Here is a 27,300-nt window from a genome sequence, read left to right as displayed (position 1 = left end):
ACCCACTGAAACATCTCACCAAGCCCTTCCCTGACCTCTTCACTAGCCTTTCTGCTGCCACTGCCAGAAACCTTGGGTTTTGTCTGATTTTTGTGTTTGTGTGCTGATCAGGACAATGACCATTCATAAGAAGTCTTTATTTGGGCTGGGCAGTGGTGGTGCACATCTTTAATCCCAACAATCAGGAGGCAGAGGCAGGCAGATCTCTGTGAGTCTGAGGCCAGCCTGGTCTATAGAGCGAGTTCCAGGACAGACTCCAAAGCTACACAGAGAAACCCTGTCTCGAAAAACAAAACAAAAAAAAAAAAAAAAAAGAAAAAAAGTCTTCATTTTGGTTTCATGTTGTAAACTAGAGGTTGAGTAAACAGAGTGGCCTCCCACACTAATACAAAAAAAAAAAAAACAAGCATCTTTATAGCTTGAAGAAGGGTATGCCACACTTTGATCCAATTATAATTCCAATTATAGCCTTGTATATGCTACCAATCGCAAACCTTAAATTCCACCAATTTCAGGCTTTTTATTGAATCACTAAAGAGATACTTTTTCTCCTCTCCCTTCCCTGTGCTGAAAGAGAATTGCTGCAAGGTCAGTAGAGCTACGTAGAATTTAAGAGGGTTGTCTTGGTGAGCAGGGCGTTCCCCAGAGCCCATACAAGCTGCTTGAAACAGTCATGACTGGAGTGAGGCCTCTCAAAGTGGTGTCATGGCCATTTTCACCATGGTTGCAATGGTACTGGAAGTGGAAGGTATCTATGCACTATTCAAAGGAGCTGGGTTGTCATGGTGACAATTCAGCTGACCATCAATAGAAGAGTGGATTGATTAACAGCTCTTGGTTAAATCAAGTCAGCTAGGCACAAGTGGAGGGCCTGCCAGCTGTCGATCAAATGGTAAAACTGGCTGGTTTTCAAGTGTTCAGTTTATTTGAAGTAAATATTAAAGGGTTCTTAAAGTAAGGTCTATTATTAAAGCTATTTAACAATGTTTAATTCCTAGCCAAATACTCTCAGGGAAAGTTAGATTCTGCTCATTTGTCTCACTCCACCCTAAATTCAATAGGAAAATGCTTTCTAATAAACTCGTTAGAATTGGCATGTGCACCTTTGGGCATGCCATGCTAGAGAAAGACCATCATGGACCAATTCCTCCATTCTCAACTGGCACATTTTCTGTTTCCTGGTGCTCTGATTTGAGATCCCATGGAAGCAGAATGGTGTCTGTTCACTTCCTTTTAGCGTTGTTAGACTAATCTTGGTGTCACACAGAGAACATAGGAACAAAGAGAAAGTAACTTGGCAAGGCAATTCCTTTCGGGGGGGAAAAAGGATACCCAAGAACCCAAACAGGGCGGGTTATGGTTGCACGCATGTGTTTAAGCACTAGAGAGGCAGAGGCAGGTGGATCTCTATGAGTTTGAAGCCAGCCTGATCTACAGAGTGAGCTCCAGGCCAGCCAGGGCTACACAGAGAAACCCTTGCCTCAGAAACAACAACAAAGAACCCAAAGGAGCTAGTGAGCACACTGAGACAGGACATTTCACTTGGCTTTTATTCTAATGTATTTGGTAACTGTATCTTTTCCCCATTGACTGGGGGCTTGTCTGGCCTCTCAGCCTTTCAAGATTTACTAGTTATTTTATTTTAATCAGCCTATAGGAAATGAGGGAAAGTGGAAAAGAGTTGTCATCCCATTAAGTTACTTAAGCTCCAAGAACGCTGCAGGGTTTTTATGTAAACAGGTGTTTTACAGGTTGGGGAAAGGATATTAAAACATTTTCATAAAGGTTTTACCAGGTGGGTTTGCATAAAAGTCTTACTAGGTTAACTGGGCTAATGGCACACAACTTAAACCCCAGCACTCAGGAGGTAGAAGCAGGAAGACCTCTGAGTTTGAGGCCAACATAGTCTATAGAGTGAGTTCCAGGACTACACAGAGAAACTGTGTATCAGAAAGAGAAAAAAAATTGTCTTAGAAGGTAAACAAATAAAAGATAGAAACAAGGTTTTATTGGTGTTGTGTAACTGGTGATTTCTCTCCCACCTGCCAGTTCCCAAATAACTACTCTGAGGCTTAATTTTAATAAGCCTATTAGCTCAGGCTTATTATTAACTAGCTGTTACAACTTAAATCATCCCATTTCTATTATTCTATATTTTACTTCAAGGCTCATGCCTTGTTACCTCACATCTTGCTTCTCCAGCAGCTGCTGGCATCTCCCCAACTCCACCTTCTTTCTCCCTGTATGCCTGTTTGAATTTCCCACCTGGTTATATTCTGCCTGTCTATTGGCCAAATCAGGTTCTTTATTTGTTTTGTTTTTCGAGACAGGGTTTCTGTGACTCTTTGGAGCCTGCCCTGGAGCTAGCTCTTGTAGACCAGGCTGGCCTTGAACTCACAGAGATCCACCTGCCTCTGCCTCCCAAGTGCTGGGATTAAAGGCATGCACCACCACCCCCAGTTAAAAATGTGTAGCCCAGGCTGGCCTCGAACTCATGATTCTCCTGCCTCTGCCTCTTTCAACAAATCCTACCGGACCTGCGTGTGCCACCACAACCGGCCCAAATCAGGTTTTTTATTAACCAATGGTAATAAAACATATTCACAGGGGGTTGGAGAGATGGCTCAGTGGTTAAGAGCATTGCCTGCTCTTCCAAAGGTCCTGAGTTCAATTCCTGGCAACCACATGGTGGCTCACAACCATCTGTATTGAGGTCTGGTCCCCTCTGCTGGCCTGTAGACATACAGACAGAATATTGTATACATAATAAATAAATAAATATTTTAAAAAACCATATTCACAGCATACAGAGAAACATCCCACATTGGTGATGAAAAGAGAAGACTAAAAATTGTTTCTTCTAAAGTCTATAAAAATTACAAGGTAGCTGGGAATAGAGAGATGGTACAGTGGATACTTGTTACTCTTACAGAAGACCCAGGCTTAGTTCCCAGCACTCACATGGGTGCTATCTGTAACTTCAATTCCAAGGGATCTGGTGCCCTCTTTTGACATCCACAGGCACCAGGCCAGGCACATCTGCAGTACATATACATTTGAGCAAAACATTTATATAATTAACACACACACATGAGTAGTTGCCATAATACTAATTCTGAGTTTAGATGGACATGGCTTCAAGCCATTAAGGTGGCAGTGATATCACTTATGAATTTGTTAGAGCCAGGAGGTTGTGGTGCACGCCTTTAATCCCAGCACTTGGGAGGCAGAGGCAGGCGGGGGATCTCTGTGAGTTCAAGGCCAGCTTGGTCTAAAAGAGCTTGTTCCAGGACAGGCTCCAAAGCCACAGAGAAACCCTGTCTCGAAAAACAAAACAAAACAAAAAAAAGAAAAGCACCAAGGTGCGGTCTCATTGCAGTTGCTCTTCCATGACGCCCCCTCACCTTGACTCTTAAACTTAGTTTACTGGTTGGAAAGTTACTTTGTCTGTTGTCCTCAGACCTAAAGTTGAGATTTACTTCTTGGAATTCCCATCACCACCCGTCCCTAGTTAGTTTCTGGCAATTAACCTTGTAGCTAGGTTTTAACTGATAGGGTACAGGGTTCTCTGGCAACTGAAGGATAATTTAGTTTTCTGAGAGTGCCTGGTCTATGGTTTGCTTCCTTGTTTGTGGAGATTCACAAGAGTTCAATGTTCACTTGGAGCATTTACGATTGAGGTGGCTTGTAGGATAAGGAAATCAGGGCTCTGGAGGCTAAAGAGTCTCCCTTGTGGGACAAGGAAATCAGGACTCTGGAGGCTAAAGAGTTTCTAGTTTCAGCTGCTTATCTATATGACTTTGGACAAACTATTCTGCCTCTTTGGACTTCAGTTTATCCCTCCATAAAATCATGCTACAGATTTCATAGGAGGCAGGAGTGAAAGAACCCGTGGAACACATTCTTGGCAGTGCTTGCTACAAGACAGATCTCATTAGAAACGTATTTATTTATTTTTCTTTATTTCCCTTTTCCCCATGGGGAAAAAAAGAGAACTTTTTGGTTCAATACCGTGTTCAAACTGGTCTTAAAACTCACGACAATTCTCTTGCTTCAACCACCCAAGTGCTGGCTGAGATTACAGTTATGAAATACCAGCTCCCCTCCCCCACAGCCCTATTAAAAAGAGACTGGGGGCACCTCAGGAGGCTCAGGTTGGCCTTGAACTTGCTGGCAGCAGAGGACCACCTACTCCTTCAGCCTCCACCTTCCTGTGCTGGAATTACAGGGTTGTAATTTAAGGATAATTTAAGGCCCCACATTTTCTCTGAGAAAAAGTGAAGGTGACTTTAAGACCTGAAGCAAAGAAGTAGGATGGAGACCGTGGAGGAGCATCGAAAAAGAGATTGGGATTAACAAATCTGTTTATGGTGAAATGGCTGGTAGTTAGAATCAGTTCGGACGAATGGCACAGCAGATCGGCTGGGACACAGGCGCTGGGAGTGAAGATCAGAACTGTATCAACTGGCTGGGAGCCAGTATTTGAATCTACTGGACTAGGAGGAATGTTTCCAGGAGGGAGAAACTAGCCCGAAGTAGGGGTGTGGCCGTGGCGGTGTCAACTTGCTGCAAGAAGCTGGGCGGGGCTCAGGCTGCAGGTGAGAGGGCGTGGTAGAACGGGTGGGCGTGGCCAAGGTGAGCGGGACGAGCCGAAACTAGGCCCCACCTGAGGTGCCCGGGTTCCTGCGGTGGCGGAGTAGGCGGGAAGGCGAGATGGGCGGGGAGGAGGCCAGGCCTGCCGGAGAGGCGGGCTGGGCTGCTGGGAGGACCCGGGGACGGAAGAGGGTGGCCGTAGGCCGGGCCCCGCCCCGGGGCTGCTTCCCAGCGGGTTCCGTTGGCCGTGGCTGCCGCGGAGGCTGTGGCGGCGGTGGCCGCCGGGCGGGCGTAAGATGGCGACTGCGGCGGCGGGAGCCCTGGGCCTCCTGTGGGGCTGGCTGTGGAGCGAGCGCTTCTGGCTGCCGCAGAACGTGAGCTGGGCCGACCTGGAGGGCCCGGCCGACGGCTACGGCTACCCGCGCGCCCGGCACATGCTGTCGGTGTTCCCGCTGGCTGCAGGCATCTTCTCCGTGAGGCTGCTCTTCGAGCGGTGAGAGCTGCTGTGCAAGGCCGGGGGCGGCGGGCGAGCGGGGGCCGGCGGGCGAGCCGGAGGCCGAGGCCCGGAAGCGACCGGGGGAGCCGAGGCCGCCGTGGGGCTGCGCGCAGCCCGTGGACGCGCTCTCGGAGCCTGCCTGCATCCCGCGAGTCCGGGGTGTGGGCAAGTGAAAGAGGGCCGAGGGGGGCGCCGGGTCCCCCGAAGTGCATTCCCAGGATTTGCGTGGGGTTCTTAAAGGCTGCCTTTCTACCTCCGAGAGCCCGGGAGTGAGTCGCGCTCCCGCAGAGCCCTGCTCGAGGACCAGGAAGGGCCCAGGAGAACCAGAGTTAGTTGGACTCTTGGAAGTTTGTGTGCTCAGTGTAGGCACCAGACCTTCCGAGCGACACAGGGGGGAGGGGGGTGCATGGGATGTAATGCTTTCCAAAATTACTTTAGCTTCTGAGAGGTGAAGGAAACCGGATCGGTTAGGCCCCAAGCCCGGATTTGTTAGCGCGTGGACGCCTGTTAGTGTGACAGTGTTGACAGTCGACGTCTCGCTAGGATAGGGTGTGGTGAAGCCTGAGGCTTCCAAAGTTTGGGGAAGGTGTCAAGAGGAACTGCCCAGCGGGCCTTGGAGGCCTGCACAGAGGAGGAGTGGTCACTTTGAAGGCCTCGGAGCTGGGAGGTTATGGGAAAACAGTTTTGTGAACCAGCTTCTAAGGCTGTAGTATTTGCCTTAACCATATGCTCTGAGCTGGTTTCTCCCTTTCTTTGAATGGTGGGTCTTATCTGCTGCCAAAATGATATTACTCAGCGAGGGTTTTATGATTTTATAATGTGGATTTATTATAGCAGTGTGTGTTTTTGATAAAGCTTACTCAAACGCCAAGAAAACACTTTCTGCATAGGCAGAGGCGTCGTCTGTAAAAACCTTTATCTAGAACAAGCAAGGCTGTGTTGCAAGAAGGCCCTTTTCTAGTGTGGAGATGTGGTTTAGACAAGTTCATCCAGTACTCAGAAATAATCTGTTTGGGATTACTTCTTTGATTTGCCTATGCCTAACTTTTTTCCTTACATGTAGCCAGTCACTTATCTGCATTTATTACTGCTGTTGGTTTCTTGTAAAAGTGCAGTACCAGATACTCAAGTGAAGAAGTGAATAATATATAATATGCAAATATGTTTTTTAGACGAAGTAAATGAAATTCAAAGTCAATGCCTTTTCTGGGCCCCAGGAACTTAGAGTTTTCCAAAGTAATCATTATTTTAAGTATCCTTGAGGTGGAGGTGCAGGCTTAGGAGTAATACGAGACATAATGACTATCAAGGGAAACAGACAATCCAATACAGAATCTTCTTTCATTGCCATAGGAATATAGTCTTTGCTTTTCATACAGGTCCCTACCAGTTCTGTGAGTTCCCTCTGCTAGTGATGAAGATCCCTTGTTTATAAACACCATTTTCCATAAAGTTATGTATTCTAATTCTAAGGGTTTCCCCAGATGGCTGGAGACTGCTTCCTGGAGGAGTCACTGGAAAAGAGCTTTTCCCTTTGGGAATTCTAGCTGCACGTTTCTATGGTGACCAGCGTCAGGGTGAGCAGGCACTCTGTCTAGTGTTCTTGTCTAGTAGGGACACTCACCTTGTTTCCTCACCTGTGATCCTAGGAAAAGTTGGCCCTAGAAACAGTCTTGCTATTTTGTTTCCCTTTAAGACTCGCTTTCACAGAAAGAGCCTAGAATCGTCAGCTGCTTTGTTGGGTCGCTGGTCTTCCATAGAGGGAGCAGCAGCTACACTAAAGCACAGTGAAAGCCTATCCCAGGGCCTGGAGAGAAGACTCAGCCGTTCAGAACTGTGCCAGACAATCAGGTGCCTTCCAGAGTTTGATTCCCAGCCCACAACCATCTGCAACTCCAGTTCCAGGGGATCGGAGGCCTCTTCTGACTCCATGGGCATCAAGTGTGCACATGATGCATAGACATACATGCCATCAACACACACAATAAATTAGGATTTTTTTACAAGATATAGTGGCACACACATTAATCCCAGCACTCAAGACACAGAGACAGGCAGATCTCTGAATTCGAGGCCATCTTCTTAGTCTTTTTGTTTTTTTTTGTTTTTTTGTTTTTTTGTTTTTTTCGAGACAGGGTTTCTCTGGTTTTGGAGCCTGTCCTGGAACTAGCTCTTGTAGACCAGGTTGGTCTTGAACTCACAGAGATCCGCCTGCCTCTGCCTCCCAAGTGCTGGGATTAAAGGCATGCACCACCACCGCCTGGCCATCTTCTTAGTCTTATAGTGAGTTACAGGACAACCATTAACCCTGCCTCAATAATACAAAAAAACAAAAAAGCCTATCCAAAATAATTGGGAAGTTGTTTTTTTCTGCATTTTCTCATTTAGTTCCTAGAAACAAACGATGTAGCAAATCATAGACTGGCACATGGTAAATGCCACCCTCCTTTTGCAGACAATAAACTAAGTCTAGCAGGAGCTGGAGGTTTTGCTCATTGGTGCTCCACTCAGTATTGAGCTCCTTTCCTGGTATTTGGAGTTCTTTGACAGTATGTGATAGGACTATTTCCCTTAAGCCACCTTCCAGGTGTTTTTGTTTGCTTAAGACAGAAGCTTAACTATGTAGCTAGCTGGCCTGACACTTTCTAGTCCAGCTGGCCTTGAACTCACAGGAATTCTTCCTTAGCCTCACTCGTTCTGGGATTACAAATGTGCACCCTTACATCAGCTGTAAGATTTAACTTCTACCCCAGTACTCAAGAAACTGAGGCAAGAAGATCATGAACTTGAGGGCCAGTCTGGGCTATATAGTGAGTTCCAGGCCAGCCAAAACTGTGTATTGAGGCTGTCTATCAAATTGGGGGAATGGGGAGGGTTTAACTTTTTACAGGGGGCGGAATCCAAGGTACTCCTGTACTTGATTTAATGTGTTTCTAAGGGAGGGAAGCTTGAATTATTACTCTATTTCTTTTTTTTAATTTTTTTAAAATTTATTTATTAACGATTTCTGCCTCCTCCCCGCCACTGCCTCCCATTTCCCTCCCCCTCCCCATTACTCTATTTCTTGGAATATAGATAGATGTAGAGATATTTAAGAAAGGGTATATCTATGTAGTCCTGGTTGTTCTGGAATTTGCTATGTAGATAAGGGTAGCCTCCAACTCAACCTCTGCCTCCCGACTATTGGGGTTAAGAGCTATGTTTTATGTTTTAAGGACTCTTTCTTTCTTTCTTTCTTTCTTTCTTTCTTTCTTTCTTTCTTATTTCTTTTTCGAAACAGGGTTTCCCTGTAGTTTTGAACCCTGTTCTGGAACTAGCTCTATAGACCAAGATGACTTCAAACTCAGAGATTTGCCTGCCTCTACCTCCTGAATGCTGGAATTAAAGGTGTGTGCCACCACCATCTGGCTGTTTTTAGGAATCTTAACCCTATCCTACTTAATAAAAAGCTATCCTCCCCCTGATAAAGTTTTGCCATGTGTTCTGGGCTAGTTCAGAACTCAAAATCCTCCTGCTTTGGCCTCCCAACTGCTAGGATTACAGGTAGATGCAAACAGGCCAAGCTTTCTCAGAGGTCTATCAAAAATTGGAGTTTACTTTCTTTTCCTTCTCATAAACCATAGTGCCTTTCTTTCCTTTCCATATTCTCCAGAGAACTGCAGCCTCCTCTAATAAGAGATTACTGAAAAACTATCTGACCATAAATAAAATATATCTCCTGCAGTTCAGGCTGGCTTCAGCTCACCACTCAGCCTGGCCTTAACTCCAGGATCTTCCTACCCCCACTGCCCAAGGGCTAGGATTACAAGCTTGAGCCGACACACCCAGCACTATTATCTACTGTTTTCAAGAACTACAGCGTGGATTTTAGGATATAGCTCTGAGATGGAGTGTTTGCCCTGGGCTCAATCTCCAGCACAGGCAAAAACAAACTCACTCCAGAAGCAGCTATTACCTTTCAAACAAAAGTGGGGTGATCTGTCCAGTGCCCAGTGTAGCATGTGACCAGTAGATATTTGTGGGATGGTTGGAAAGGGCCTGCTTGTCTACACAGATGCTCAGAGGAGCTTTCAGGGTTACAGAGATGTCTGGTGTGAAACAGACACTTTGAGTCAGAGGGTGAGAGGATTCTGTGTGACATTTCACCATGTTATAGATGCACACCTAGCATTTTGTACAGCCTCTATCTTCCCTCTCTCACGAGCATCCTCATGACACCCACTGCCCTGCCTCTGTGCTCTCTCACAGAGGTGCTAACTCTTCCAGGTTTATTCTTTTCTCTAATATTGTATTGTTCATTGAAACCTGAGAGAATGGTCTAAGCCAATCTGTTGTATCTGATTGATTTTTGTCTGTTTTGTTTCTGAGACTGACAGGATCTCTCTTGCCCATGCCACCCTCCCTCTTCCTCCTGATTGTTGGGATTACAGACATGAGCAACTCCTGGATTTTTAAGCTAAATTTTAATATAAAGTTGTTTGAAACTTGATACCCACCTCCTGAGTACTTGTCCCTTGGGATCAAGCAGGAGCCAGTGGCTAGATACTGATATCACCAGATCTGCGTAGGCTAATTTATTTGGGATGTTATTGCGACATGAGTTCACGCTGCCGGAAGACAATTATTTTGTGAATCATGCAGGACAAGGGTGCGCACTTTCCCCGCTGCTTAGTTCAGTCTTCTCTCTTGTCATTCAAAGGCAACTTCCTAGGGTGTCTGAAGGATTTGCCTGATAGCGTTTTCTGTCACTGGGAACTGGATAATTTCACTTGCAGGCCTGTTATGTCTTTGAGACATGGCCTTGCTATATAGCCCTGGCTTGCTTGGAATATGTCGAATGAAGAGGCTGGCCTCAAACTCCAGAGCTCTCCTATCATTGCTTTCTGATTGCTGGGGTTAAAAGCAGGCACCACCACACCTGGCTGGGCACATTTCTTAGCCTGTCTTTCTCTTTCCCCTACCCCAGACAGGGTTTCACGATATAACTCTGGCTGTCCTGGAACACATCACTTTAGCCAGTATTAACATGCCTTCCAGAGGTCAGAGCCTTTGAGGAGAATAGCCATAGATGCTGATTAGGTTATAAGAACACAGCCCATTCCTCTGTGACCCAAGCTTATTCTGTTGAGCATTGCTGAATTGCAAATCACAGAATTAAATGACATTTGCATATCAGCTGAGTTGGTTGGGAAAATGGTCACATGGTCCTGTCTTATCTAAAACTCACTTCTCAGCCAGCTCTAGATGGTCAGAAGCCTGAGTCCCTCCTCACTCAGGGGAAAACTTTTTCTGCACAGTTGGTGTTGGTGTTTTGCAGACAACACAGAATTGTCATGACTGAGATCAGGTTCCTGAGTATCCTGGAGACAGCGTATCTGTCACTGAAAAGAAACATTACTTAGTTTTTGCTAGTACCACCTCTTGATTCAAAGTATTAAAGTCTTCTAAATAGGTAAAGCGGTTACTGAAAGAGCAGAAATAACATACCTTCCTTATAGAGTTCGAAGAGATCTGCCTATTTTAAATTCCTCTCCAGAGATATTTTTAGACAAATAAAATCTTAGTTATAAAGAATATACCAAGTTTTGACCATTTGTACTTGAATCTATTCCAATTTTAGCATTAGGGAAATTGAGATATTGTTGCAAAAGGAGTTATTCATAACTTTCCAAAAACAAAGAAACCAGCATCCTCGATAGAATAATTAGAATAATGTTGTCCAGTATAGCAACCACTGCACAAGGCTCTTAGGATTTCAAATATGAGGACTCAGTGTTTTGAGATAGAAAGTTAATAAAGTATACACTGACTTTAAAAAATAAAATCTCAGTTTTTACGTTTATTGAGGCAGGGTCTTGTGTATTCCAGGCTGGCTTCAGATGACTAAGCCTATCTGGTTTATAGAGCCAAGGGCTTCCTTGGTGAGCACTGTAACCGATGAGCTAAATTCCTAGCCTACTCTTTCTGCTCATTTACATGTTGACAAGCCAATAGTACCTTGTACAACTTCTGTTTTATTTTGTTTTGTTTGATGCTGAGTCTCCTGTAGGTTAGGCTGGCCTCCCACTCCTTAGGTAGCTGACTCTTTAGGTAGCTGAAGCTGGCTGGGCTTGAGCTCTTCATCCTCCTGCTTCTACTTCCAGAGTGCTAGGATCACAGGTGTACACTACCATACCAAGCTTAATGTTTTGGATCTGTCATATAAAATCAATAATGTAAAAATTAATTTTGCTTGGGCTTGTCTGTCTGTTTTGATGGTGGTTTGATTAAAAGCTTTCACCACTATATCCAGTTTAAGAGGACAACTTTTTTGTTTGTTTTGTTTTTTGGAGACAGGGTTTCTCTGTATAGCCATTGCTGTCCTGGGGAACCCACTCTGTAGACCAGGCTGGCCTCAAACTCAGAGATCTACCTCTCTCTGCCTCCCAAGTGCTGGGTGTGCATCATCACTGGTAAACTCGAGGATAACTTTGTTGTTTTGTTTACTTTTGTTTTTCAAGCCAGAGTTTCTCTTTGTAGCCTTGACTGTTCTAGAACTCACTCTGTAGACCAGGCTGGCCTCGAACTCAAAGATCTGCCTGCCTTTGCCTCCAGGGTGCTGGGATTAAAAGTGTGTACCACCACCATCTAGTTCTGAGGACATTTTTTTTTCGAGACAGGGTTTCTCTGTGGCTTTGGAGCCTGTCCTGGAACTAGCTCTGTAGACCAGGCTGGTCTCGAACTCGCAGAGATCCGCCTGCCTCTGCCTCCCGAGTGCTGGGATTAAAGGCGTGTGCCACCATCGCCCGGTGTGAGGACATTATTTTAAAAATTATTTTATGTGCTTTTGTGTCTTGCCTGCATATAATCTGTGCACTCTGTGGACCTGGGTCTGTGGAGGCCTCCAAGGACACTAGGTTCACAGAGAATGCATCAGATAGATCCATTGAAATGCATTGAAACCAGAGTTAATAGGTTGTGAGCTACTGGGTGGATTCTGAGAGCCAAAAATGGGTCTTAAAGAACAGCAGTGTTTCTTACTGTTTATCCATCTCCCTAGCTCAGATAATAATATTTTAAGAGTAGATTCTCACAGACTGGGTACAGTGATACACACTTCTAATCCCAGCACTTGGGAGGCAGTGGCGAGACCAGCTTCATCTACAGAGTTTACCAGGACAACCAGGGATACATAGAGAAACTGCATTTTGGAAAAAACAACAACAATAAAATAAAAACTAGGCATGATGGCATACACTTGTAATCCCATCATTCAGGATGGAGGCAGGAGGATCAAAAAAGGGGCCTCCCCCACCACTGCCAAAAAAATCATAAGGAAACTTGTTTGTTTTTCGAGACAGGGTTTCTCCAAGTAACAGCCTTGAGTGTCCTGGAACTCACTCTGTAGACCTGGCTGGCCTCGAACTCAAAAGATCCGCCTGCTTCTGCCTCCCGAGAGCTGGGATCAAAGGCACATCACCACCACCCAGTGACAAGATAAAATCTTAACAGTGGGCAGAGTGAGTAGAGGTCCTCAAGGGCTAGGAGAATTTCTAATATTAGTCCCTGAGTGATTTAAGTAATCAGATATTCTATTTTTACTGATATTTGATTGATAGTAACATCTGGTTAACCATTGCTCCAATTTTTACCGTCTAAATCTGCTCAGTAGTTAATGATCTGTAAACAAACAAACAAGTTTGTCAAGTAGTTGAGTATACACTGGGAGCTGCACTGCCCAGGAGGGCAGTGGGAGTAATCACATTCTGTGTTGTGGCTTATGAATCCAGGGTTTCTAGTTGACTGGTGATCCAGGCCTATAATCCAGCACTCACAGGATTGAAGCAAGATCACAAATTTGTGTCTAGAATTAGCAAACACCAGAGGGGGGGGGGGGTAAGAAAGATATTCCTTGTAGATTTTAGCTTCTGGGTAGCAGCTGTCTTAAAAGTTTCCATCATAGGCACAGAGTGTCTTCAATTAAATCAGATTGTTGTGGTTGTTTAATTCTTCCTGATCATAGATTAAAACTGGCTTACTTAGGGCTAGAGAAATGCTCATCAGTTTAGATACTTGCTATTCTTGCATAGGTCCTGGGTTCAGTTCCCAACATGCACGTGGTGAGTTAAAAACCATCCCTAACTTCATTTCTAGGGCATCCAACACATTCCTCACTTCCTTGGGTGCCAGGCATGCCCGCGGTGCACATACGTGCAGGCAGAACACCCATACACATAAAATAAAATTTTGGTTAACTTGAATTTCTGATTCCTCAGAAGGCGGTGACCTTCTACACTTGATAAAGCATAAAACTGACCCAGCAAGTCTTTGTCTTTTGGGGTGGCACTTCACCTAACAGGGATTTTTTTAAAAAAGAATTTATGTATTCATTTACTCACTCATTTACTGAGACATGGTCTCATTGTATTGACCAAGCTGTGTTTAGAGAAATCCATGTGTGCCTGTTTAAGGAGTATCAAGGATTTATTAAGATATGAAAGAGGGGAAATACACTCACAAATACAGGATATGGCAAATCCAGTTATAGAGACCTTGGAAAGCTGGGAACCAGTCTTCACCCAAGAGAGAGAGGACCACCTTATAAGAGGTACCACCTCTATCAGGCTAGACAGCCTAAGGTTATGGGTGGGGTGAATACCCACCACAAAACTGGTTTAAAATTTGCTGTTGTAATCCAAATTGGCCTCCACTTCACTGGATAGATTACGCCACTGCACTTAGTTTGACTTGTCTGGTCAGTGTTAGATGCTGACCCTAGGGTCTTTGTACTGCTGAGCTATGACCATGTCCTCTTTGTTTTTACTCCTTATTTTGAGACAGGTTTTATTAAGTTGCCCAGGTTGGCTTTGATCTCACTCTGTAGCTCAGGTAGGCCTTGAACTTGTGACCATCCTGCCTTAGTCTTCAAGTAACTAAGCTTACACAAACTTGTGCTATCAAGTCTTCCCCCAAATTATTCATTCTTCAGCAACTATTTATTGACAGGTTAACAGCGATGATATGTGTTCCAAGGATAAAATGCTAAGTGTTCTGGCTTTAGAGTATTTGCCTAACATCCAAAAGGGCCTGAGTTTGATCACAAGCAAACAAAACTCCCCACTAAACTATGATTTTAGTATTCAGGGGAACAACCAAAAAGCCATTAATTAAAGTGTAGTTATGTCGTTAGCCAAGCTTGGTGGTGTGTACCAATAGTCCCTGCATTTAGGAGATGGAGGCTAGAGGATCCAGTGGAGGAGGCTGTCTTCTGTTGCATAGGCTGTTGGTGGACTAGATGAGTCTGGAGAAAGTAGGATTTAGTTCTAAAATACAGGCTTGGAGACTCACTGAAAGTTGTTTCTTGGAATATGAAGGATGGAAGGATTTTTGTTGTTGTTGTTTTTAAAGACATATTAATTTTCTGTGCATTGGTGTTTTATCTGCATGTCAGTCTGTGTGAGGGTTTCGGGTCCACTGGAACTGGAGTTACAGTTGTGAGCTGCCATGTGGGTGCTGGGAATTGAACCCCCCCCTCTCTGGAAGAGCAGTCAGTGCTTTTAAACAGAGCACTATCTCTCCAGCCCCCAAGACTTTCCTGAGAAAGAACTTAATTGTTGCCTTTTTCCATAATCTACTCATGTGGGTGTGTATGTTTCAACTTGAAGCAAATGTACTAGGTTGTATAATCATTAAAAGATAAGGTGTGTGTGGCAGGGGTGGAGGAGTGGGGGGGGGGGGCTGCAGAGGTGACTCAGCAATTAAGAACACTGGCTGTTCTGCCAGATGACCCAAGACTCAAATCTGTACCTAGCTGGGGGTGAGGCACACTTTTTTTGGTGCCTGTCCTGGAACTCTCTTTTGTAGACCGATGTGCTCTCGCTCACACAGATCCTCCTGCCTCTGCCTGGGATTAAAGGCGTGCGCCACCACTGCCGGCTTTTTTTTTTTTTTTTACACTTTTTTTTTTTTCATTAAGATTTAGTTTATTTGTGTATCTGAGTGTTTGGCTTGCCTGTATGAGTGTGGCCCTCGTGTGGAGACTAGAAGAGGGCATTGAAACTTCTGGAACTGGAGTTACAAGGGCCACTATGTGGGTGCTAGGAACTGAACCCGAGTCCTCTACAGTAGCAGCAAGTGCAGTTAACCAGTGAGCCATCTCTCCAGCCCCATGGTGGTGTAAACCTTTAGCCTCAGAAATCTGGAGGCAAAGGCAGGCAGGTTTCTGTGAGCTCAAGGCCTGGTCTACATAGAGAGTTCAAGGCCAGTCAAAGCAGCATAGAGTCAGACACAGACATACACACACACACACACACACACACACACACACACACACGAAATTCGAGAGGCCACAGAAATAACACAGTGGTTAAGAGCACTTCCCGTTTGCTCTAACAAAGGACCCAGGTTTGTTTCCTAGCACCTATATTGAGTGGCTTGCTACTCCTGCTCCAGAGGATCTGACATAGTCTTTTTGGTCTCCATGAGCACACACAGTATACTTACGTTACATATAATTTGTTTTCAGCTGTGGTGGTGCATGCCTTTAGTCACAGAACTCAGTAGGTAGATAGAAGCAGGTGGATTTGAGTTTGAGGCTAGCCAGGGCTGCATAAAAAGACCCTGTGTCAAAAAACAAAAACTTCTAAAGAGTGACTTTATTATTTCATTAGTGTGTGGATGTTTTCTCCTTTGACTCTGTGGGTTCCTCAGCCTGAAAATTACTGAGTGGGGGTGAGGCGGTTGAGTGAGGATCTTGATGTGCAGCTCTCGCTGGCCTAGAATTAACAGCAGTTCTCTTGGTCTCCTGAGTGCTAGGATTACAGCGATGAGCCATCATGCCTGGCCTGAAAGCTATTCTTCCCACTACTTCAAGATGTAAGTTTAGTGGGTCAGCCTGAAGGTGACTTACCTGCGCTGTGAAGTAATTTCATTCTGCCTTTTCTCTGTTCCCTTGTTAGGCAGTACGAAACCACCTGCTGCTTTGCTCTTCAATATTAACATTCTCTTGAGCTTGTGATTTGTGCCACCATCAATGGTGGATGTGAACTGTTCACAGGCATTCAGTCAAGACCGTGCTTCTTAATCAATGTTCTGTGGCAAGTCGTACAAATAGGCTAATACACTGAGACATGTATCTTGGCTCTCAGGATGGTCTATGTGGCCAGGGGAACTTGGGATCACTATGTTAATCATGTTACCTCAACCAAATAGACAATAAGGTAAGCATTTGGGAATGATTTTGTGTGTGTGCCACACACACACACACAAACACACACACATGCATGCACACACGCATGCATGAGTTCACCAGAGGACAATCTCAGGTATTGTTCCTGGGGTTCCATTCTTCCTGTTTTTTGGTAGAGGGTTTCACTGACTTGGAAATTGGCCTCTAGGCTAGGCTGGCCGGCCAGAAAGCCCTAGAGATCTGACTGTCTCCACCTCCCCAGTGCTGGGATTACAAGTATGCACCACCACGGTACCTGGCTTTTTTCACTTTAATGTAGGTCAGAGGATCTTCACATTTGCAAGGCACACACTTAATGATTCAATTTGTGAGTGGGGAGATAATTTACTTTTTCTTTCTTCCTTCATTCTCTTCCTCTCACCCCCACCTACTTAAAGATAAGGTCTCACTTTGTAGTCCTGGTTGGCCTGGAACTTGTTATGTAAATCAGGCTGGCCTCACAATTTTTCATTGAACTCTGAACCAATGAAGGCAAGAAATGATCTCTGCTAGCTCTAGGATATTGAGTCCATTCCAAGGTAAGATAACAATAGTGATGAAAATCTTAGCTTTACCTGTAAATAAGGTACAGTCTTCTTGCTTGGCACTGCTGAGTGTATTAGTGGACACTGAGACAGATGATCTGTTTCTAGTGAAAATGACAACAGCTGTTCCTGGAACACAGGTTCTTCATGAGACTGCAGGCACTTACAGCCGAGTCTCATCTAAGCCCACACTGTCCTCAAACCTACTAGATAACTGAGTATGAACACTGAACCCCTGATTCTCCTGTCTCTCTGTCCCATGTACTGGTATTACAGGGAGTTCTGAGGATCGAGCCCAGGATTTGCTACTTAAGCGCATCATTTCACCAACTGAACTATATCCCAATTTACTAAAGGCTATTTCTGATGGATGTTTACTGTCGGGTACGAAACAAGGCGTGCATCTCATCATTTCATCTTTAAAATCTCTAGAGGTGACTCACAGGGAAAGGGCACTTGCTTCCAAGCTTGACAACCCAAGTCAATCCCCAGAACCTACAACATAGAAAAAAAAAATCCTATTCCCACACGTTGTCTTCTGACCTTCATATGTGTAACCTAGCACAGGTATTTACCCTCACAACACACACACACATATGAAGAGGGAGAGAGAGGGAAAAAAACATGCACACCAAGTAATTAAAACAAAAAATTTAAAAGTCCTTTGAGCTGATTGTGGGGTGGGGATAAATGACTTTAATACTAACACCTGGGAGGCAGAGGCAGGTGGATCTCTGAGGTTTTGAGGCCAGCCTGGTCTACATAATTTCAGGCCAGCCAGGGAGACTTCTTCCACAAAAACAGCAACCACAAAGGCTGTGTTGGGATGGAGAGGTGGCTAAGCACTTAGAGTATTAACTGCTCTTCTAGGGGAACCAGTTGGGTACCCAGTGTCTGTGTGGGTCAACTCACAAACTCTTGTAACTCTAGTTCCAGGGGCATCTGACACATCTGGCTTCTGCTTTTTCTTTTTTCTTTTCTTTTCTTTTTTTTTTTTTGAGACAAGTTTTTTCAGTATAGCCCTGACTGTCCTGGAACTTGGTCTGTAGACCAGGCTGTCCTCAAACTCACAGAGATCCTCCTGCCTCTGCCTCTGGAGTGCTGGATTAAAGGGGTACACCACCACTGTCCAACTAACAGATACTTCAAAATAGCCCGGGAGTGGTGGCACACGCCTTTAATCACAGCACTTTGGAGGCAGAAGCAAGCAGATCGCTGCAAGTTTGAGGCCAGCCTGGTCTACAAGCAAGGTCCAGGACAGCTAGGACTGTTACATACACAAAGCAACCTTGTTTCAGGAAAAAGAAAAAAAAAAGTAAATAATAAAGTAACCATTGATTGATGTTCTCTGCTTGGATCTTCGTACAATTCAGTCTCTGATATGGCCTGGATTCAACAACAAAATGACTGCCTTGAGTATCCTTTTGAATGCTGCTCAACCCCAGATGCAAACTGAGATCAAGTAGAGCAAGACAGTCTAGACCAGCCAGTCACCTGATGGTCACTGAATGTTATTGTTAGGGTTTCTGTTGCTGTGGTAAAACACTACAACCAGCCGGGCAATGGTGGCGCACGCCTTTAATCCCAGCACTCGGGAGGCAGAGGCAGGCGGATCTCTGTGAGTTCGAGACCAGCCTGGTCTACAGAGCTAGTGCCAGGACAGGCTCCAAAGCCACAGAGAAACCCTGTCTCAAAAAAAAAAAAAAACACTACAACCAATAGCAATTTGGGGAGGAAAGGATTTACTTCAGGTTCCATTTCACAGACCATCACTGAGGAAAGTCAGGGCAGAAGTCCAGAGGCAGGAGCTGATGCAGAGGCCATGGAGAACCTTAGTAAATAAAAATGTTGTCTATTATTTGTGTTAACAAGGACTTTGACCATAAGTTGGCGTTTAAAATATTAGCAAATAGTATCACTAGCCATGGAAATGGGAGTGACTTCCCACCTAGGTAGAGAAAGCAGATTATAGCTGTGGCTAAGTCTGTGCTCTGAATAAATGTTTGCCTGGGGTTCCTTTACAGAAGAAAATAGTAAAATTTTTTTAGTGATTTTATTTTATGTGTACTGGTATTTTGCCTATACATATGTCTGTATGAGGGCATCAAATCCCCTGGAGCTGTAGTTACAGATAGTAGTGAGCTGCCATGTGGGTGCTGGGAATGGAACCTGGGTCATCTGGAAGAGCAGCCAGTTCCCTTAACTGTTCTCTCCAGCCCCAGTAATAGTTTCTTATTCTCAATCCTCAAAGGTAATAAATGCTGAACTGGGGACTTGATTCTGAGCCAAGGAGATAAATTGGTGGGTAAAGGACATGTCTTGAGGTGTTTGTTGTCTTCGCAGAGTCCATATAAAGCTGGACAATGCAAGCACTTCTGCAATCCCAGTGTTCCTGCACTGGGTGTAGTAGCTCACAGGCCCGCTGTGTGCATCCACAGTAGCAGACAACCAAGGGGCCTGTCTCTAGCAAGTAGAAGGCGAAGACCGACTGACACCTGAGGTTGTCTTTTGACTTCTGCAAGTGTGCACACCTATGCACATGATCACACACACACCAAATAGAAAAAGGAGGAACAATACAGTCTTCATTCTGTCTTCTTTGACAACTAAAGTGGGGACCAGGGTACTGGAGAGATAGCTCAGTACTTAAGAGGAACCTAGGTTTGGTTTCTAGCACCCACATGGTGGCTCACAACTATCCATAACTCCAGTATCAGGGAATCAGACTAGATCTTGTCTTCTAACCTCTGAAGGCACCAGGCACACCATGGTACACATACATACGTGCAGTTAAAGCACTCACACACTTCAATAAATCTGAAAAGAAAGAACATCTTGCCCAGGATATCACTTGAAAACATTTGAGGACTATTCAGTCCCCAGCTACAGAACAAAATGACCTGGGAGCTGGAGAGTCCCCAGTGGTTAAGGGGACTAGCTATAAAAGATCAAGAAAAGTACCCTGACACAAGAACTAAATTGAGGTGGGGGTTTTTCTCTGTACTGTGAGCTGGCCTCAAGTGTTCAATCTTCCTGCCTCAGCCTCCCAAGTATGGGACCACATGTATGTGCCACCACACCTGGCTTTTTTTCCTGTTGTGAGGAAAATTATCTTATTAACACTTCACTTGCTACAGAGTATTTTACATACATTGTCATTATAATAATAATAATAAGTAGTAGTAGTAGTATTTGTGTCTAGGGGACAGGATCTTACTTTGTAACTATTGCTGGCCTGGAATTGGAGATCTTCCCCAGTGCTGGAATTAAATGTGTGAGCCACTTAGTGCACTACCACACTTGGCAATCTAAACTCTTTGTTTTGTTTCTTGTAATTTTTCAAGATAGGATTTCTCTGTATAGCCCCGAATGTTCTGGAACTCATAGATCTGCCTGCCTCTTTCTTCCAGAACACTAGGGTTAAAGGCCTGTACCACCACTGTTCAGCTATGTTTAGTTTTTTTGTTATTTTTGGAGACAGTGTTTCTCTTTGTAGCTGTGGTTGGCACCTGATTTTGCCTGTGCTGAGATTAAACGTTTGTCCCACCATGCAGGGTCCAGTCTACCATTTTAAAATGAGCCTTTTCAAGTGTGTCAGTGACAGATTATGAAACCAAATTGTTGTGGGGAGCTGTGGTGGGCTGTGTCCCGCCACCCAGCTAGCTTTACACCCGAAATAATTGCACGAAAACTATATTTTTTTAAACACTGCCTGGCCCATTAGTTCCAGCCTCTTATTGGCTAGCTCTTACATATTGATCTAATCCATTTTTAATAATCTGTGTAACACCACAAGGTGGCTTACCAGGAAAGATCTTAACCTGTGTCTGTCTGGAGTGGGAGAATCATGGCGACTGCCTGACTCGACTTCTTTCTCCCAGCATTTTGTTCTGTTTACTCCGCCTACCTAATTTTCTGTCCTATCAGGCCAAGCAGTTTTCTTTATTAGTTAACCAATGAAAGCAACAGATAAGATATAAGACCCACCTCCATCACCAAATAACAAATTTCTAGTTCCTAGTCTTTTGCTTCCATTTTTTTCTCACCTAGTCCCTCCCTGATCATGACATAGCAAATCATAGTTAGAGTTGAACCTTCAATTTTTTTGTTACAGGTTTATTGCCAAACCCTGTGCACTCCATGTTGGCATTGAAGATAGTGTTCTCTATCGTGTTGAATCCAATGACACCCTTGAGAAGGTGTTCATATCTATTACTAAGGTAAGTAAGCAGAGAACAAGAGTCAGAAGTCGCATAAAGGTTGCTCTGTAGATGGGAATAGAACATGCCAGTAAAGGAAATGGTTCTTCAGGTTTAGGTGATCTGCTCGGTGGAGAGCCTTAGCCTCTCCGGCTGGAACTCCGGTATTTTACACACCTCTTAATTTACTCCTTAGCATCTACCTCTACCTGAATTCTTCCACTCTAAAATCAAATCCTGTCTTATTTTCCCTTTTCTTGCACCAACTTCTATTCAAGATGAGGGTAGTTCTAGTGGCCTTTGTGATTTTTGTTTGTGTTTTAACATATATATGTTTTATATATGTATGTGTGTATGTGTGTGTATGAAGACAGATGTATACATACATATTTTGAATCTCCTGGAACTTGAGTTACAGGTGGCTGTGAACTACCATGTGGGTGTTGGGAATTGAACTTGGGTCCTCTGCAAGAGCAATAAGTGCTCTTAACCACTGAGCCATCTCTCCAGCCTCATTTTTTGTTTTGTTTGTTAATTTATTTTGTTTGTTTTGTTTTTGTTTTTCGAGATAGGGTTTCTCTGTAGCTTTTGGAGCCTGTCCTAGAGCTAGCTCTTGTAGACCAGGTTGGCCTCGAACTCACAGAGATCCACCTGCCTTGGCCTCCCAAGTGCCCTGAATTCAGGGCCAAGCTGATCTACAGAGCGAGTTTCAGGATAGACTCCAAAACTACAAAGAGAAACCCTGTTGGGGGGGCGGGGAGAGAAATAGAATTGCCATTGCAACTGTATAGAAGCTTATCAAGACACTGGACAAATCTCAACTTCCTTAAACTAGCTGTGTGATGTTTTTATTTGTAAGTTAATTAGAATAATGTGAGTTTATTTAAAAATGATTTGGGGCCGGGTGGTGGTGGTGTACGCCTTTAATCCCAGCACTTGGGAGGCAAAAGCTGACAGATCTCTGAGTTCAAGGCCAGCCTGGTCTACAGAGCCGAGTTCCAAGACAGGCTTCAAAACTACTATACAGAGAAACCCTGCCTTGAAAAACAAAACAAAAAAGATTTGGGAATGAAATCTGGAAAAGATAAATACCACTTGAGTCACTGTGGTTGACACCTCTTTGCCACTCAACTAGTAAATTGGGAGTTTTGTGTTGTGCAGAAAGGAGTGCTCTAACTCTGGTCACATGTCTACAGTATCCTGATGAGAAGAGGCTGGAGGGCCTATCAAAGCAACTGGACTGGGATGTCCGAAAAATCCAGTGCTGGTTTCGCCATCGGAGGAATCAGGACAAGCCTCCAACGCTCACTAAATTCTGTGAAAGCATGTATGTGTGCAAGGGGGTAGATAACGAGAAGGGTAGGGGTACAGCTGGACTTTGGGGGGGCAGAAATTAGTTTATTATTAGGATAATAAAACAGACTCTAATGCCAAAGATAAGATTTTAAAAAGCCAAGGGGAAATGGAAATAGAATTTATGTCCTGTGCTTCTCAACCAGCTCTGCTAAGTTAGTAAACAGCAGAACCCTCATAGAAGTAGAAAAAAAGAGAACTGGGAAACTGGTCCCATTTGTTCCCCAGGTCACACTTTCCACAATTCCTTTTTGTTCCTTCTTTTCAAATAGATTGAGATAAGCATGTTGACACACACACTTTTCATCCCCAACACTCAGGTGGGTGGATCCCTAGTTCAAGATCAGCCTGCCCAAGTTTAAGGGCAAGTGATGGATAAAAAGTGAGACCCTGTCTACTTATCTTCAAAGGAAAAAAATGGGCTGGAGAGATGGCTCAATAGCACATGATACCATGATATTCCTCCAGAGGACCCAAAACTTGTTCCCCAGCACCCACATGAGGGAGCTCAACCCTCTGTTACTCCAGACCCAGGACATCTGAATCCTCTGGCCTCTGGGTACCTGTTCTCAGATGTACAAACCCTCATGTGCACATGCACGTATACACAGACACGCACATGCACACACTTTAAAAACTGAAATAATCCCAGCACTCAGGAGACAGAGGCAGGTGGATGGATCTCTTGAGTTTAAGGCCAGCCTGATCTACAGAGTGAGTTTGAGTTCTAGGACAGCCAGGCTACAAAGAAAGCCTTATTTCTTGAAAAACAAAAGCAAATAAATAAACAAACAATAAATCTTTTTAAAAAATAGATTGGGAGCCACGCAGTGGTGGCGCACCCCTTTAACCCAGCACTTGGGAGGCAGAAGCAGGCAGATCTTTGTGAGTTCAAAGCCAGCCTGGTCTACAAGAGCTAGTTCCAGAACAGGCACCAAAACTACAGAGAAACCTTGTCTCAAAAAAAAAAAAAAAAAAGGATTGAGAGTTAGTTCCAATAACTGCACTTGTACAGGGAGATAGTGGCACACACCTTTAATCCCAGCACTTGCAAGGCAGAGGCAGGAGGATCTCTGCATTGAAAAACCAAAAGAACTCTGATTTCAAGTACAGTATTTCTCAGAAAAGGAAAAATTCCCACAAAAATGTAAATATAGAGTGAGCTGGTACTGTTTCTATCAAAGGAGCAGGAGGGTACATACCTACCTATACAAGTGCAGGTTGTTTAGTTTTTCAAGACAGGCTTTCTCTGTGTAGCCCTAGCTGTCCTGGAACTCACTCTGTAGACCAAGCTGGCCTCACAGAGATCCACCTGCCTCTGCCTCTCAAGTGCTGGGATGTTGGGGTTTAAGGTGTGTGGCACCACTCCCAGCAGAATCACTTAGTTTTTAATTCTCTAGAGATAGCTGTTCGTCACTGTCATGCAATTTAAAAATCAGGTCTCATGAAGGAATCTAATAGGAAAGGAAAATCAAGCCAGTGTATTTCTGTGGGAATCTATTTTAACAGACACTCCAAGCTGAGTCTGGATTTTTAGAAATCAGTTTTGTCCCAATGTTGTTATTATGATTTCCCTTGTTTAGATTCATTTATCTAACCTGTCCTCTTTGCTCACCCAGGTGGAGACTCACTTTTTATTTATGTATATTCTGCTATGGAATTAGATTTCTCTGGTTGGTGAGTCTAAATTTTTTTTTCTTATTGTGCTCTAAATATGTCTAGATGCCTTGGTTTCTAGAAGTAAACATTAAATACTTTCAGTTGCTTATGTTTCTGTTGTGATGCATAGCCTCAGTGTATATCCAGTTTATATGCAGATTATATACTAACAGACTATCGTCTACTTTGGGTTTGACATCACTAACCTCAAGGCATACTATTTCCTCTAAATAATGTTAGTAATTAAGTCAGAGCCGTACTTAGTGATTTGCAGAGCCCTTCCTTAAATTCTTGTTCTTCCAAGAGGAAGTGGAATTGATAAAATTATTTATTTGTTTTGTTTTGAAATTCGCTCTCCTATGTAGCCCTGGCTGGCTCTGGAACTTGCAAGTTAGATTAGGCTGACCTGGAACTGCTTCTCCCTCCAAAGTTCTAGGATTAAAAGCTTGTACTATCACGCCCGCCTTGCCTTAATTTTTGAGACAGGCTCTCTCTCTCTCACTAAGCCCTTGGCTCACCTGACTTTCCCTGCCCTCGCCTGTCCTTGCACACTGCTGGTGTTGCACAGTTCTGGTGTTTTATGTGGTAAGTGAGGATTCTAACAGGTTCTCAGGCTTGGATAGGAAGCACTTTACCAACTGAGCTCTGGCCCTAGCTACCAAAATGTTGTTTTTGTTTTAATACAAGCTGTCCATCAAGAGTGGTATGGAAACCCTGTCTTGAAAAACAAACAAACAAAAAAAAGAAGAAGCAGCTCTCATTATGAAGTCCAGACTTGCCTTGAACTCGTGACAATCCTCCTGCCTTAGTCTCTCAAGTACTGGATTTAGAGGCAAGATACTGTAGTGCCTGGAATTTTTTTTTTTTTTTGAGACAGGGTTCTCTGTGTAGCCTTTGCTGTCCTGGAACTTACTCTGTAGACCAGGCTGACCTCAAACTCACAGAGACCTCAAATTCTGCCTCCCGAGTGCTAGGGTTAAAGGTGTGTGCCACCACTTCCTGGTTTATATATTTTAATTTTTTGTGTTTGTTTGTTTTTTGTTTTTTTCGAGACAGGGTTTCTCTGTAGCTTTGGAACCTATCCTGGAACTAGCTCTTGTAGACCAAGCTGGCCTCACTCACAGAGATCCACCTGCCTCTGCTGGGATTAAAGGCATGTGTAAATGTAAAATTTTTAAAGGAAGAACAAAGAAAAGGGAAAAATATATTTAAAAGAAAGACAGAAGGAAAGAAAGAACAAGGAACTGGAGCGATGGTCAGTGGTTAAGAAGGACTGCTTCTTTTTCGGTCCCCAGCACCTTTGTCATTTGCCTCACAGCTGCTGTGAATCCAGCGTAGGGGAATCAACACCCATTTCTAGCCTCTGTGTGACAGATACATACTCATGAATAAATGTTAAAGGTATAAGATGTAGAAAAAGTGGGGCAGGAGAGACGGCTCAAAGGTTAAGAGCACTGACTGCTCTTCAAGAGTTCAATTCCCAGCAACCACATGGTAGCTCACAACCATCTATAGTAAGTGTCCTCTTCTGGTCTGCAGGGATACATTGAGGCAGAATGTAAATCTTGAAAAAAAAAAGATGTAGAAAAAGAAGAACAGAGTAAATCTAAAGCAAATTAAAAAGAAAAAGAAAAAAAGAAACAATGAACAGTAAAAACTGGAAATGTAGCTAACTTAGTGAGGTCCTAGATATGATACCTAGGCTAGGACTGTGGTTTAAGGGGACAGACAATAATGAAATAGTCATTAGATAAATAATGGATAAAATTGATAAAGCCAAATGTCAGTTCTTCAAAAGGGTCTGTTAAAATTAGTAACTCCATACCAGGTGTGGTGGCGTCTGCCCGAGATCCAGTGTTCAGTCAACTAATACATGAGGTTTGGGAGTTTAAGGGCATTCTGGGCTACATAATAAGACCCCATCTCAAAAAGAAAAAAAAAGATAAACTACCTGGGAGGGAATATAAATTACTAATATGCAGAGTGTCACTATAGACTCTGGATACTACTGAAAGGTATAAAGATAATTTTGTGAGCAATTTAAAAATTAAGCAGCAGGGGGCTGGAGAGATGGCTCAGTGGTTTAGAGCACCACCTACTCTTCCAAAGGTCCTGAGTTCATATTCCCAGCAACCACATGGTGGCTCACAACCATCTGTAATGAGATCTGGTGCCCTCTTCTGGCAGAGTACTGAGAATACTGTATACATAATAAATAAATAAATCTTTTTAAAAAAATGAAGCAGCAATAAAAACAAACAAACAACATTTGCTGGGCCTGGTGGCGCACACCTTTAATCCCAGCACTCAGGAGGTAGATGCAGGCAGGTATCTTCAGTTTGAGGCAGCCTGGTCTACAGAGCGAGTTCCAGGACAGGTGGGGGATGGGAGGGAATAAAGATAGAAGGAAAGAACAAATTGCATAAAGATGGCCCTGATGTCTACATAAGTGCCATGGTACACGTGCATGCATGCACACACAATACACCTACAAACATCACACACTCAATAATAATAAATAAAATTTTTAAAAGAAACTAGGCCAAGCATGGTAGCCTGTGTCTTTAATGATAGCTATAAGAAGGCAGAAGCAGGGAGATTACTGGGTCTGTGACCAGTCTGGTCTACATAGTAAAACTTTGTCACAAAAAAGCAAACAAGAAAATAGGGTCGCTATTTTCTGGAGAGATGGCTACTACTAGGGATAAAGAGATGGCTCAGTGGTTAAGAGCACTAGCTGCTCTTCCAGAGGATCTGGGTTCAATTCCCAGCAACCACATGTTAGCTCACAACCATCTGTCTGTAACCCTCTTCGAGCCTCTGTGGACATAGCATGCATGTGGTAGACAGAAGTGCAGGCGATACACCCATACACATAAAATACATTGAAAGAGAACACATACTGCTCTTGCAGAGGACCACCTGTAACTCCACCTCCAGGGAACCTGACACCTCTGGCCTCTTCGGGCAACTGCACTCTGTACACAGACCAATACACACATAAAAATTCAAGGATTCAGATTGAGAAGTGGCACATAAGTTAAGATGCATGCTGTTCTTGTAGATCTGAATTCCATTCCTAGCCACCCACATTGGGTGACGCACAATCACCTGTAACCCCAGCTCCAGGGGATTTGACGTCCTTTTCTGGCTTCTGGGTACCCATCCACATGCACAAACTCACAAGTGTACCCATCATTTAAATAAATAAATATTGAGGGGGGTTTTTTGTTGTTTTTTGGGGGGGGG

The 27,300-nt window shown here is 44.0% G+C and overlaps 1 protein-coding gene across 1 annotated transcript in view; it reads left to right on the top strand.

Moving 5' to 3' along the window:
- The first annotated feature begins 4,770 nt into the window (after positions 1 to 4,770).
- The window catches only part of Cers5 (ceramide synthase 5), a 29,652-nt gene continuing 7,122 nt past the window's right edge, over positions 4,771 to 27,300 (top strand). Inside the window, 4 exon segments of the mRNA XM_050122492.1 lie at positions 4,771 to 5,086; positions 20,955 to 21,060; positions 22,236 to 22,366; positions 24,012 to 24,069. Of these exon segments, the coding sequence (XP_049978449.1) occupies positions 4,890 to 5,086; positions 20,955 to 21,060; positions 22,236 to 22,366; positions 24,012 to 24,069 (492 nt within the window). The 5' untranslated portion in view covers positions 4,771 to 4,889.

The sequence above is a fragment of the Alexandromys fortis genome, unplaced genomic scaffold (assembly GCF_014885135.2).
Source record: "Alexandromys fortis isolate MF-2015 unplaced genomic scaffold, M_Fortis_MF-2015_v1.1 scaffold_216, whole genome shotgun sequence".
Taxonomy (NCBI): Eukaryota; Metazoa; Chordata; class Mammalia; order Rodentia; family Cricetidae; genus Alexandromys; species Alexandromys fortis.
This window is presented reverse-complemented; position numbering and strand designations above follow the sequence as displayed.